The following is a 14,645-nucleotide window of genomic DNA, read 5'->3' as shown; positions in this document are numbered from 1 at the left end:
CCTAACGCCGCAACCCTTTCATACAGTTCCTCATGTGGTGGTGACCCCAACCATAAAATTATTTTCATTGCTACTTCATCACTGTAATTTTGCTGTTATTGTGATGTAAATATCTGATATGCAGGATGTAGTAGGCAACCCCTGTGAAAGGGTCATTCAAGCCCCAAAGGGGTCACAACCCACAGGTTGAGAACCGCTTTCTTACCGAAATAAATACTATAACAAATATACATTTGCACATCCATGTTCAACACAGTATTCACAACAGCAAAAAGATGGAAACAACCTAAATGCTGAGCAGTACAATAGTAATAAATAGACTGGTACGTACACACATGGAGTACCACACAATGTCAAAGAATACTAGTGAACCTGTGAAACACCTCACACCATAGGTAAACCTGGATGACCATACGCTGAGTAGAAAGAGCTTATCACAAAAGGGCAAATATTGCATGAGACCACTATTATAAAAAAGTCAGGAATTGGTCTTCAAACCAAAAGACGCCTTCTTTGACGGTTACCAGAGGTGAAAGGGTGACGGAAGAAGAGCAGTCACAAGCTAGGGAGTCAGAGTGATGACCTGGGCGAGGAGGAGGATAATAGTCAGTAAGAGGAAGGTTACATGGCCTCAGGAAGATACTGGCAGATTGTCGAGGGAAGAGCAACAGAAACAAATATTGCTGCCACAAAATCCTGCAACGGGGGGTCTATGGGCAGGTGCTTAGACTGGCACTCAGGTTGAACAAGTAGGAAGGAGGGAGACAGAGAGGGGAGGAGAGGAGGGGAGGGAAGGAGAGGAGAAGAGAGGAGGGGAGGAGAGGAGGAGAGGGGAGGGGAGGAGGGGTGGGGAGGGGAGGGAAGGGGAGGAGAAGGGAGGGGAGGGGAGGAGGGAAGGAGAGGAGAGGAGAGGGGAGGAGGGGAAGGGAGGAGAGGGGAGGAGAGGAGAGTGGAGGGGAGGAGGGGAGGGGAGGAGAGGGGAGGAGAGGAGAGGAGAGGAGAGGGGAGGGGAGGGGAGGGGAGGAGAGGGGAGGAGAGGAGAGAGAGAGAGAGAGAGAGAGAGAGTGTGTGTGTGTGTGTGTGTGTGTGTGTGACAGTAGATATTTGCTGCAAATGAATTTGATGGTGCATAGAGAGAACAAACATATGAAATTTCTCACACATAATCAGATACCTTGAGGGTGAGTATGAATGTCCAGGTATGGGGGATCAGAGTAATAGTTTTGGGAGATGACAAGGTAAATTGGCAGAACATTGTTCACAAAGCCAGTGTTCTACATCCTACTCTGGTACGTAGCAACTGGGATCTCAAAAGCTTATGAGCAGTCATCTAAGTTGTAATTATTCGTCTCTCCCTTTCTGGATGAGAGAACAGTGAAAAAATCCAGACACATGGAAAAAATTAGTCCAATTGCTCGTGGATGGCACAAACTTTAGCTTCGCAATCCTGAGACCATCAGGACTAGATGGTACCTGCCTCCCATTATAACCTGCTCTGAAAAGGATCACTTTAGAAGGTCCTGGAGAGAGTGGGAAAACATATGGGGCAGAACTTAAAATTATAAGAGTCTAGGGTTTATTCGTTGGATAAGAGACTGGTGTTAGCCCAAGACTATGGGCCTTACCTTTCATATTTGGAACTCCTCTCTGTTGGAATGATCAATCAACTGCTTAAGATCAAAAGGGCCGCTGCCCCAGGACAGAGTTCAGAAAGGAGGAGGTGTGGGAAGAGGGAACATGGGGCGGGGGTGGGGTTGCAGAGGAGGATGGGCAATGGGGTACTGAAAGGCTTGTGCTAGATGAGTGGATTCACAACGTAAACCAAGCCTTGAAGGTAAACTTTACATAATTCACAAGTTAAAAGAATGGATAAAGGCAAGAGAAAATAATGGGGAGGGCATGGGATACATAATCTCACTCTCGCATTTAGAGCAAATGATCAAATGATCCAAAACAACCACAGCAAATGCTGGTTGCTCGAGAGGGTACGGAGAGACGGGAACCTTTGTCCATTGTTCCTGGGACTGTGAGATGTTGCTACCCCTGTAGAAAATAATACGGTACTTCCTTCAAATTGTGAAAATAGAAATACCATATGATCCAACACAGCTGCCATCAGGTACAGTCTTCAGAAATAGAGTTATGACGTATGATACAAACTGATACACGCATGTCCACGCTCGTCACATCATTGTTCACGATAGCAATAAAATGGAAATAATCCGTGTCCGTCAACAGGGGCGTGGGTCAGCAAACTACGGTAAAAGCATGCGATGTAATACTCTGCAAACTGAAGAATGCCGGTGAATCAGAGAAGCTCATATTATCGGGTGGACCAAGAAGACATGACAAACAGTGAGATCAGCCAATCACACGAGGGAAAATATTGAACGACATCACTACTGCAAAAAGTGAAGATAAGATGCACAGAAAACTCCTTCTTTGAAGGCTAACCAGGTAGGAATGAAAGCCATGCACTGGAGAGCAGACATGAATTAACTGGCATGAAGGGAAAGGGGCTCCAGGCAAAGAAAACATGATCCTGTGATGACGGTCGCAGCCACATGCCGTGAGCAGATGCATTGCCCTCATGCAGACCCGAACAGTGAGATGAATGAGACTAGATAGATCAACATGGGGAGATCTTTGACAGAGAATACTCTGCACACATATTCATATGTGCTACAACTTTTCCATGAATACAGCAGATAGACATTTAAAAAATGAACTATTCAACTCATGTCAGAACCAACATAAGACAGTCACTGGAAGAGAACCCTGTTGTAAATGGGGGAAGAGAAGAAAGCGTGGGGGTGGAGGGGAATGAGAGAGCGAGCAAGAGAGTGTATGTGTGTGTGTGTGTGTGTAAGCTAATTATACAGCTTAAACATACACTGTTCATTGTATGTCACATTATATATTAAATTGTATCAGAAATATAGTAAACGAATGATAAATATGTCTTGAACCACAATGATGATGGATTAGCCAATATGGATAAATCAACAAAGTATCGGAACAATTATTGGAGGTGTGAGAGAAGAGAAAAACTGGATTTGTAATTATAACAAAATTACTTTGAAGCTGTAGATTAAGATTTAATCATGAAATCATAAATGTATACAGAAAAAAAGTTAATTATCTCGTAAACTTATTGAGGGGAAGTCATTTCTAAGCATGCTGGAAAATGTAGACACTATCAGCAAAATGATTGGTCTATTGGATGCAGATATTGTAAGCTAATAGTTAAAACTATAGGTAATTCATACGGTTGTGCTAAGAGTTTTGGAAGACAGGATTTACATTTATAATGTGGGGGAAGTTTTGTGTTACCATTTTGGAAGACAGTATTAAATATTAAAGATGCATATGGTGTGATGTCACAATTCTACCTTCAAGAGTTTATTCTATAGAACTTTATACTGTGTGCAAACATAAGACAGATACTCTGCTCAGCACTGCTCAGATTAGCAGGAAGTTGAAGAAAATGTCAAACTACTCGTGAATGGGGATTGGCTGAAGAGATTAATGTAATCACAATCATTTGAAGGGGCATCACAAAGTTCATGGAAAAATTCAATGATATTTTCATTTCATTTGTTAGCAGACTTTTTGAAGCCACCATGTAGATAGCCATTGAAACACACATGCACACACACGAGCACTGACATGGTCATCATACTGAGTGAAAGATTTAAATATAGTCTGACCCCTTTTGTTAAAAAGGAAATCCATATAATACTTGCATGAAAAACAATGCAAAGATTATGCATTAATCTGTATGTTACAATACTTGGGAGAACAATCACATTCTATATTACACATTTTATGCTACAAGACATTTGGACTCTTTGCAAATAGAAAGAGATTTTTAAAATTTGTGGAAACTGGAATGAAAAGATAACAGACTTTTTCTTCAAACTTTTTGAGACTTCCTCCTATGTATTAACTTTGTTACCAAATAAATTACTGGACCTGAAAATCCTATGTAATAACTTGCCCTTACTGGCTTTACAACCCAGCTGTTCTCTAATTTGGTGCCTCCAATAAATCCCAAATGCAATTTCCCCCACTAGCGCTATTCCAAAACTCTCCCTTCCCCATAAATCTCTACACGGATTCTGTGCATCAGATTTCCCAGTTCAATCTGAAAGACTTCTGCAGTCTAGGGAGGCACGTCAACTCTGTTTTCTCCTGCTCATTCAGGAAGACAAACGCACAGAACATCAAAAGCAGTCTAATACTTGCGTGCTGCTTTATTTAATCAAACCCAGGAGCTTTTTGCTGACATTTCTATTTCCTTCAAACAGAAAGTTGTTCTGTTCATGAATAAACTGCATAGGGTCCTGCATTATTGGGCGTTTTTGAGGAAAAGGTAACCATCAGGGGTTAGACACTGAGAATGATCAAGGACCAATTTTATTCTGGCACTTCCAGAGATTCCTTGGATCGGCCATCATTGTTGTTGTTGTTGTTACTAGCTGCCATCGATTGAGTCGGCTCTGACCCACAGTGACCCCAGAACCAAACACTGCCCAGACCTGCACCAGCCTCAGAACCATCCCAAGCTCAAGCCCGAGCCCACTGTGGCAGGCACCGTGCCAAGCCATCTCGTCGACAGCCTTCCTCTTTCCCACTGCCCCTCCGTGAGGCCTGCAACTGGTTTCCTCCGTCCAAGGGCCGTTTCATCAGTGTTGGAGTCATGAGACTGGACAAGGTTTGATAACAGTAACAATTTTGGTTGGTTGGCTTTTTTGTTGTTTTTTGTTTTTTGTTTCTTAACAGAGGCCTGAAAACAAGCAGAGTCAATGCTTGCCATTCCCAGATATGCCAAAGTTAGGAAAGAATTGCAATCTTGGACTGTCACCGTCTATCGAGGGTGGGCTTGCATCGCCACAAAAGACATGTTCAAGCAGCTGTGGACGCACCTTACTTGGAAAGAGTAACTTTGGGGACACATGGTTAACCTTGAGGTCACACTGACGTGGAGTGGGGCTAATTCAACCGGTGTTAAATTGGAAGGAGACGAGATGCAGAGACAGAAGCACACCAGGGGAAGACACAGACACATGGAGATGCAGGCAGAGACTAGAGTTACACAGTACGAGGGATGCCTACAGACCCAGAGCTGGAAGAGGCAAGGCTTGCTCCCGAGAATCGTTCCAGAGAGCACTGCACATCCGGAACTCTGACCCCTGGCCTCCGGAACTTTAAGATTGTCTTTTGGTGGTTTTAGCCCAAGTGGAACCCTGGAAGCTCACAGGGGCAGTTCTCCTCTGGTCCTGCAGGGTCAATCGGAGTCGGTACGGACTCGATGGCAGTGGAGCTGTACGCCATGCAAATGACAGCAGGATGATATGAGCAGGCTAGACAAGGCCACAAGTCAGAGGGGTCACAACCAAACCATCACAGTGCCTTTGCGAGTGGGGCCCACGCTGAAGAATACTGGCCTCGCCTAGGACTTCACCCGTCAAACCCCCCCACACACACCCAAGGGGAGAACGGCCAGCTATGACTACAAACCAGGCAGGGAGGGTCTGTCCCCGCACCCCCTCCTCTCCTCCTCTGCTCATTAATACATCAGTGTGTACTGAAAAGCAAAGAGAGCAGGCATGGTGAAGCACGGAGGGGAATATCTTCTCCGCTCCAGGGCAGCACTTTCACCGCGGATACAATATATGGCCTTTTAATTTTCATGCTGTTCATCCTCTTTCCAACCAGAGCAGGTATTGCTGCATCCGAGCTCATGGATAGCAGTTGATTTTACTTTGCTTCAGCCGGTGTAGTCAGCCAATCAGGAAACACGGCACTGATCCGATGACAGCACCTTCTGCGGTTGCTATGTGACCTGCTCCATTCACTCACTCCAGTATCAGCAGATGTCCCCCTCGCCCTCGAGAGCTGTTCGATGATGCCCAAAGCTGATGATGCCCATAACCAAAAATAGATCTATGGGAATCCATTTTCATGCCTACAGAACAGCCCAGAGCACATACCTGAAGGACGGTGTGTTAGTCCGAGTTGACTAGAGAAATCCAGGGAGACTCATATGTGCATAAGAAAGACTTTTACATAAAGAGTAAATGTATATTAAGAAAACATCCCAGCCCAGTCCAGATCAAGTTCATAAGTCCGATATTAGTCCATATGTCCAATACCAGTCTATTAACTCCTCTTTAGACTCACACAACACAAGCAATGATGCTGAATGCAGGAAGATCACAGGCCAGTGGGTGGCAAGTTGTGGATCTAGTGATGGTGGAAGCACCTCAGCGCTGGCGTGGGTCTCCACGTGACTGCTCCAGGTCCAGGGCAGTGGCTCTATCAGTGTAGCTCCATGTGGCTTGTCAACAGGAATGTCTCACAGGGAGTGAGTGTATTTGGTCTCCAGGGAGCTTTTTATCTCTGTTGCGCCTCCAAAAGCTGCGACCTGATTGACAGGCTAGACTCCACCCCTTCACTCTTAATCCTCTCAAATTGACACCAGATTGTGTCACTACCACAGGTGGGCAGTCAGCAGCAGATAGAAGCCCCGAACGGGTGCACAGGCAGACCACAGGAGCCCATGCATCGCCTGCCTCTGATAGCTCTTCCCTGTATAACTTTCAGAGTACCTTCCTAGGTCAAGCATTTCAAAATTTTAATCAAATCTTTTCTATTCTGGGGGTATCTCCCCCTCTTTCCCACATGCATAGCAAAACCTTGCATAACACTGCAGATTCTGGAAATGATAAGGTATCTGTCATCTGAACAGGCCCTTAGAAGCAGCGCACAGCGTCTGGGCCACCACTGGAGCGGAGCAGGACAATGCTGAGAGACTGATGAATGTGTGGTACCGTGCCAGTGGGCGCTACCCTGGTGTCTCAGTGATTAAATCCTGCAGGCTCCAAGGGCCTATAAAGAGATTCTTTTTCCAAAGATACAACTGACTTGAGAGATTTACTAAAACTTGCTTCAGTTACTAGCCTCCAGAATTGCAAAAACAATATAATTGTCAAACGAGTGTATTGCTAATCCCATTTTTATTGTTAACATTTGCCACTAAAATTGCTCCTCAATTGTTTGCTTGGGAACAGACACATAAAATATCATGACAGCAATATTTTGGCACATATTGGAAAGTCTGTCATGAATAAAGATCTCTCCCCCCCAATAAAACAGAGTTTGCCTATATTCTTTGGCATTAAAAATGATTTATGGGAGTAGGCCAGCACATAAACCACTGGAGGGAAAGATGAAGAGAGATTCGAACTACAGTAAAATCCAAAGGTTGATCCATTCAAATTCATCCTCAGGGTACATTTAAAAGTGACTCCTGCTCTTTGGAAAGTGGCAAAGGTAGGCAGTGGGGAAGGCCTTCAGCCTGTTTCTCCAGCAACCTCCCACTCAGAGCCAAGCCTCCGGGCTCTCGGGGTGGCTCTGGCTCGGGTTCTGGGGAACCTGCACTGATTCAGTCTCCCCGGACTGCCTTGAGTGGCATGCACCAATGGCTGTGCATACGAATTTGTTCAGCTTAATTCAATGCGTGCTGCTCGAGCCTCCCTCCTGGCCCAAACAGCTCGCCTTGCGCACAACAGAAAGAGGGCCTGGGTCTCCCTGAGGTAGGCCCAGTCAGGGAAGCCACTGCCCAGCGACACAGCCATTGCATCGGGGGAGCAGTGAGCCTGCTTTCCCACAAAGAGAGGACACGTTGTGTCTAGACTGTGCATCCTTGAGCACAGTGATCAGTTCTAAGATGTACCCTTTATCCACCTCTGAAGAGGAAGGAGGGGGGGGCAGTCAATTAAACAATGACATGGTTCTTTCTGGACTTCCATTTTTATTGAAAGAGCTTCCTCCAGCTTAATCAGATATAGATTTCTATAACCTATCACTCAGGCATTTATAAATAGGAAAATGGGAGTGAAGCAAATTGGCAAAGGCAAAGACAATCATGTCACCAGGATAACCACAACTTTCAGGTGCCACTGATTTGAGAGGAACGGCCCTGTTCCAGAATCGTGAAGGCTGAAAAGCAGGTGCATTGTAGAATCACCGAAATGCTGTATCAAGTCTAGCTCAGTGACTGAAAAGCAAAAAGAGCAACAGTTCACAAGATAACTGCTACAAAGACATTCCGCTGACTGAAAAAGCTGTTAAGGGGGAATTTAAAAAGCTAAAAGATTACTTGACTAACAAGGGCAGGAGTCGAACTGGAACTGATTATTGTTCAAGGACATCAAATCTGAGCCTAATACAGTGGTTGCTTTCAATGGTTTATTTTCTTCTACATCTTCAGCACCAGTTTTTTTGAAATGACATCACACAGGAACCCTGAGAATGTGGCTGGAGAGGGGCCACCAACCTGGCCGTGTGTGCCTGTGGCCCCTACAGCTCAGACCAACTGCAATCCTGACTCTCCACTCACTTCCTACGACAGCCACGGCAAAATGACATCAAACATTTGGTGGTTTGTGTAATACGGGGCACTGTTAGGTGCTCAGTATAGAAATACCAATCATGTAAGCAGAATTAGGAAATACTTTCCACCTTCCAAAACAAGTTCGATTCCACAACAAAATGGCAAGAAATGCACTTCCTACTGAAATGTGGTGGGGGACATAGATAACGCTTGGCAAAAATCAAACATCCGCCGTTAGGCCCCTCTTGATATCTGCATTGGTCTGTCTTTATTCTCTTTATTCCTTATGCCTTTTCCTAAAATGGTCCCTAAGGTATCCTTTTAAGCAATTTAATCCAGGCTCTAACCCAGTGTATCAGCACAGAGCCTGTCATCTGCTGCGCCGAGTCCAGCTTCCTTCTTTAACCACCTGGAAAAACTCGTTCACCTTTTATGGGCAGGAAAGACTCCAGGATAAGAAATGCTTATCTACAGAAAGACACAGAGTAAGAGGACGCTCACCCTCTGACCCCAGACCTACCACACAGCTACCGTAGTAGGCACAGCCCGGTACTGGAGCAGTGACAGAGAAGTAGACCAAGAGAGCCCAACATCAGCCCAACATCAGCCCAACATCAGCCCAACATCAGCCCAACATCAGCCCAGGGACCTAGAGACAACTGGTTTCTGACCCAGGGCCCAAACGCAGCAAGTGGGAACAGACAGACTCTTCAACAAACACTGTTCAAACTGGGTTTCCATTTGCATTAAAATGAAATGGGGTCCCTCCTTCACTCCAAACACAAAAGCAAACTCAAGATAAAGATCTAAATGTAAGCCCTAGAACTGTTCAGAGAATCACTGAACAAGCAGAGACACCCTGAGGGGCCCTGATATCTAACAGAAGCACACGATCCAACATGATGAGAAACACACAAGACAAAATGAATGACTGGGGCGCCTCCTGAAAATAAGACATGTCCATGCATGAAAAGTCTTTGCCAAAAGAGGAAGAGGAAGACCCACAGAGGAGGGGAAACCAGGGGGCATTTGGGGGTGGCAGATTTGGTGATGACATATCGGGCAAGGGACAAACCTCTAAAATCTATACAAGATTTCAACACCTCAACAAAAAAATAATCTAAATCCAATTTTAAAATGGGCAGAGGACATGAACAATTGACCAACAAAGACATTCAGGTGGCAGACCAACATATGAAAAAATTCAAGAGATGCAGATAAGAGCAATGATGAGATGGCACCTCACTCTGACATTGATAACAAAGTGACAAAAAAAGCAAACACAACCCCAGAAAGCAACAAATCCTGGAGAGGGTAACAAGAGAGATTTGAACCCTTCCACACTGCCAGTGGGATGACACAGTAGTACAGCCAGTGACGAAAGCTGTATTCTCAATCTAGAATAGAAATATATCATGACCCAACAATCCCTCGACTTGTCATTCACCCTAAGGGAACAAAGAACACAGCATGAACAAGTACATGCACATCCATGGTCATCAGAGCTCTGTTCACAACAGCAAGAAGGTGGAAACAGTTTAAATGCCCATCGGTGGAAGCATGGGCAAGTAACACTTGGCAACACAATGGAATATTACACTTTGTTAAAGAATATTAATGTGTTATTCTGGGTAGATTAAAGAAACAAATTCGTAGACATACTCATATGTGTCTAAGAGTTTTCTATACAATAGCAATTGAATATTGAGAAAACGTCCCAGTCCAGATCAAGTCCATGAGTCTGATATTAGCCCATATGTCCTATACCAATCTATGAATTCCTCTTCAGACTCACCCAACATATGCAGTGACGCTGAATGCAAGATCACAAGCCAGTGGGTGGAAAGTCTTGTGGATCCAGTGGTGGTGGAAGCATCCCAGTGCTGGCAGGGATCACTATTCGGCTCCTCCAGCTCAGGGCACTAGCTTAACTCCATGTGTCTTGTCAGCTGGAATGTCTCCCAGAGAGCCCTCAGGGCATTTGCATTCCAAAAGACTTGCCTATGGGGTTGTTGACAGTTTGAAGAAAAAGGAACTTTGGCTTTTCAAATCTTGAACCAATGAGGTTTGTCAGAAACTGGAAAAAAATCTGGAAACAGGAAGAAAATAACTCTTCTCTAGGGCTGAACTGTTACAGGGAGCCTGTGGGAAGGCTGAAATGCTTGCTAGGTGACCACCTAGATCCAGTTGTTGAGTGGAAGTGAGAGAAATGCAGCAACAAAGAGACAGGTTAAGTGTGGCCACTGACACCCACGGACTTAAGTTTACAGGATCTAGAGGAGGAGGAGAGAAGCTTGACTGGTCTGAAGTTCATGACCTAGCTAGCACAAGGGGGTTAGACTTGTTGAGAATTTGTGATGAGTCCATGGTCTAAAGACGAGGCAACCAATAGGCACCCTGGTGAGGCTAAGTGAGGCAGCCCACGCTGAGTTGACCAGAACCTGACCAGATGAAGAGTTTTCAGCCTGTGAACTGGTGCATATGGCTGTTGACTTTAAGGAGGGCCTGTCCTGATTTGACTCTGCTTATGGATGCAGACTTCACTGTAATTAAGATTCTTCACATTTCTACAGAGCACTGGGTTGAAGTAAGTGGGCAGTATAGAATTTGAGTACCCAAAATTGGTCAGATAAAGGCATGAAGTGGCTGGCTTACAATGTTTCATAGATGGGGGAATATATTCATAGGAATATGTTCATAGGATTATAGGGTAGATATTCACATAAGTATAGGATATTTTTGTTTTGTTGATTTATTGAATGTTATGTTTAAATGATTGTGGCATATATTGAATTGTGTGCATTTTAGTTTTATCCTTTTAGGTACAGGTATGATTTTATTATTGTTTGTTTGAAAATTATATATGGCCAGAGTTGTGTGAAAGTATCAAATCGACAAGGGGGTGGTCTGTGATAGTTATATAATCTGTTGTCAATTTGAGACTTAAGACTGAAGGGATGGAGTTTAGCCTGCCAATCGGGTTGCAGCTTGATGACCTCATTAAGAAGAGCTAAGGAGATAAATAGCTGTTGGAGGCAGGGCACACGCTCACTCCCTGGGAGACATTCCTGATGACAAGACACATGGAGCTATGTTAAAGCGCAAGAGCTGGAGGAGCCACGTGGAGACCCACGCCAGCACTGAGATGCTTCCACCACCAGTGGATCCACAAGACTTTCCACCCACTGGCCTGTGACCTTCCTGCATTCGGCATCATTGCATGTGTTGTGTGAGTCTGGAAGAGGAATTTATAGACTGGTTTCAGACATATGGGCTAATATCAGGCTTATGGACTTGATCTGGACTGGGCTGGGATGTTTTCTCAATATTTAATTGCTCCTGTATATAAAGCCTTTTCTTACACATGTATCAGTGTCCATGAATTTGTTTCTCTAGTCTACCCAGACTGAGACAAATAATGACCCTGAAAACACATTCTAGCACTGATGGATTTGGAGGACCTTGTGGTGAGTGACGAATGTGAACCATAAAAGGACAAATATTGGATGTGACCACTGTTATATTTATATATATATAAAATCAAGATAAAGATTTTCAGACTTAAAGAAACAGACTCTGATGATTCCCATGGCTGGGAGGGGAAGGGATGGAAGGAGAAGTAACAGCATAGAAGGCAGACAAGTGTTAACTTGGGTGAAGGAATCTTACAAGAGGGAGCTGGGCAAAAAAAAGTTGGTGTGGTAGGGGGACAGGGCAAGCCATTGAGAGGTGGAGCAGCTGTGGAATGCAAAAATGATGATCTGACATATAGACTCCCACATGTAAATAATTAAAAATAGATACAACTGTATCTGTTTGGAAAGGGAACTGCATGTTAAAAATAGAAGAAAGAAAAACGTATCCCTGAAGTGTGGCAAGAATTATTCTTCCTAATAAATATTCTTCCTTTTCTCTGCAAACCAACCCTGCATGATTTTTCCATATTAATTAATATGACTTAATTCAATAAGAATAGAATACAAAGGATGCGTGAAGGTAGGCGACTAAGCAAGATCATTCTACAATGTCAGAGCTAGACATCCCTTTACAGGAGAGAAATCCGAGGCCCAATGGGGGTTAAGGGAGACCATAAAAGGCACACAGATTTCCCAGGTAGAGTCCAGGTTAGAACCCAGCCCGACCACCTGGTGCAGAACCGAAAACAATGCTTTCATTTCCTTTGCATCTCAAAGGTACATGTTCATGCTTACCAGAATGACTTCAAAAATGAGTGGGATCAGCTTGCTTTCTTCCACAAGTCTGTAAAAAAAAGAGAGAGATCCACGCATTAGATCATTCCCACTTCAACTGCTGCCCTGATTTGAAGCGTGGTGCATTGCAACCCGTGCTTCATTGCTGAAAGTCTGTGACTGAGAAATAGTGGGATTAAATGCTCATTTTTAATACACTGAATGACAGCTATTAAACACAAAAGATATGAGGCTTTTTTGGAAGTCACATTTGCAAGTGACTTCCAGCCTAGCCTTACTGCTCTGTGAAATCACAGGCTGTCATTTTTACATGTGAAAATTCATTGAAACTCAGAATTATTAAAAAGACTATCAAAATAAGAAATGGCAATGGGAGGTTAAGCACATGGCTAAAATGAGACCAACCCTCACGAGATAGATGACAAGATGCCACACTGTATTTTTTATGCATGCCTCATTAGCTGTCTTCTCAGTATTAATGAATTAATGTACAATGAATTTTAAGATTAATTTTTTAAATTTGATACCAATCATCACCAAACAGTAAGCATGCTCCCTTATGAAACCTTGCTCTAATTTATCACCTGGTACCACAGTATTTCTCATACCATTTAAGAGAAAATAGCCTTAAATAATCTAAACTATTCAAAAGTGAACATTTCTATCAAGAAAAAATCACTTCAATTTCCATATAGTCTTTTAGGCCAGGGGGTAGCAAACTTTTCCATAAAGGGTCAGGACAGCAAGCATTCTAGGCTTTGCAGACCACAGTCTCTAGACTCTAGACCAGGGGTCCTCAAACCACAGCCCGTGGGCCACATGCGGCATGCCGAGGACATTGATCCGGCCCGCCGGGTGTTTTTGCCCCGTTTGGTTTTTCTACTTTAAAATAAGATATGTGCAGTGTGCATAGGAATTTGTTCATGTTTTTTTTTTTTAACTATAGCCCAGCCTTCCAACGGTCTGAGGGACAGTGAACTGGCCCCATTTAAAAAGTTTGAGGACCCCTGCTCTACACAATACAGTCTAGAGCAGCGGTTCTCAACCTGTGGGTCACGACCCCTTAGGGGTCAAATGACCCTTTCACAAGGGTTGCCCGATTCGTAACAATAGCAAAAGTGCAGTGATGACGTATCAACGAAAATTATTTACAAAAACAAGTAGCAGGCCCCAACGGTACTGTATGGACTCTTGGTGTAGCGGGAAATTATGCATCTGCGTATTTCTTGTCCATTGGCAGGCACCAAACTAGTAGGTTCTGATGCACTGGGACCTAAAGGGCTGGGAAGAACTGCCCTGTAGGGTTTTCAAGACCGCATTATTTGTAGCTTTTTTCATAGACCACTTGTCTGGTTGTTGTCCTGTGGTGGCTTGTGGGTTACTGTGATACAGGAAGCTATGTCACTGGTATTTCAAATACCAGCAGGGTCAGTCAAGGTGAACAGGTTTCAGCAGAACCTCCAGATGAAGAACAGAACGAAGAAGGAACGGACTATTCACTTCAGAGGCCATTGGCAACCTTATGTACAGCAGACCAACGACTTCTCCATCACATATACCTTTTTTCAACAACACGAATGGTGACTATACACATGGATTTCTCCAGAAGGAAGAGAGAGAAAACAAAATGACTATCTATGGGGAAAGGTGATAAACCAGCTCATAGAGATGACACTGTTGGGCAGGGTAGAATTGTCCCTGCGTGTTTCTGAGACTGTAACTCTTTATGGGGTTAAAAGCCCTCTCTCTCTCTTGCAGTGGCTGGTGGCTTCAAACTGGTGACCTTGCAGGTCTCAGTCCAATTCATAACTGATGGCACTGAAGGCACTACAAAAAACCAGGCTCCAGGAATTGGTAGAATATCGATTGAAATGTTTCAACAAGCTAATGAAGTACTGGAAGCACTCACTTATCTATGGAAGATATTTGGAAGACAGCTACTTCACCAGCTGGTGAGAAGAGATCAATATTTTTGCTCATTCCAAAGAAAGGTTATCCAACAGAATGTGACAACTGCAGAAGATCATTAATAA

The 14,645-nt window shown here is 44.0% G+C and overlaps 1 protein-coding gene across 5 annotated transcripts in view; it reads right to left on the bottom strand.

The window, feature by feature from the left end:
- ULK4 (unc-51 like kinase 4) overlaps positions 1-14,645 on the bottom strand; it is a 600,065-nt gene that overhangs the window by 351,917 nt on the left and 233,503 nt on the right. For all 5 annotated transcript variants that reach the window (XM_075556008.1, XM_075556007.1, XM_075556009.1 and 2 more), the window contains one exon: positions 12,613-12,661. In XM_075556008.1, the coding sequence (XP_075412123.1) occupies positions 12,613-12,661 (49 nt within the window). The remainder of the gene's footprint in view (positions 1-12,612; positions 12,662-14,645) is intronic.

This window comes from Tenrec ecaudatus, chromosome 8 (genome assembly GCF_050624435.1).
Source record: "Tenrec ecaudatus isolate mTenEca1 chromosome 8, mTenEca1.hap1, whole genome shotgun sequence".
NCBI classification, from domain to species: domain Eukaryota; kingdom Metazoa; phylum Chordata; class Mammalia; order Afrosoricida; family Tenrecidae; genus Tenrec; species Tenrec ecaudatus.
The sequence above is the reverse complement of the archived record's forward strand: the minus strand, read 5'-3'. Positions and strand labels throughout refer to the sequence as shown.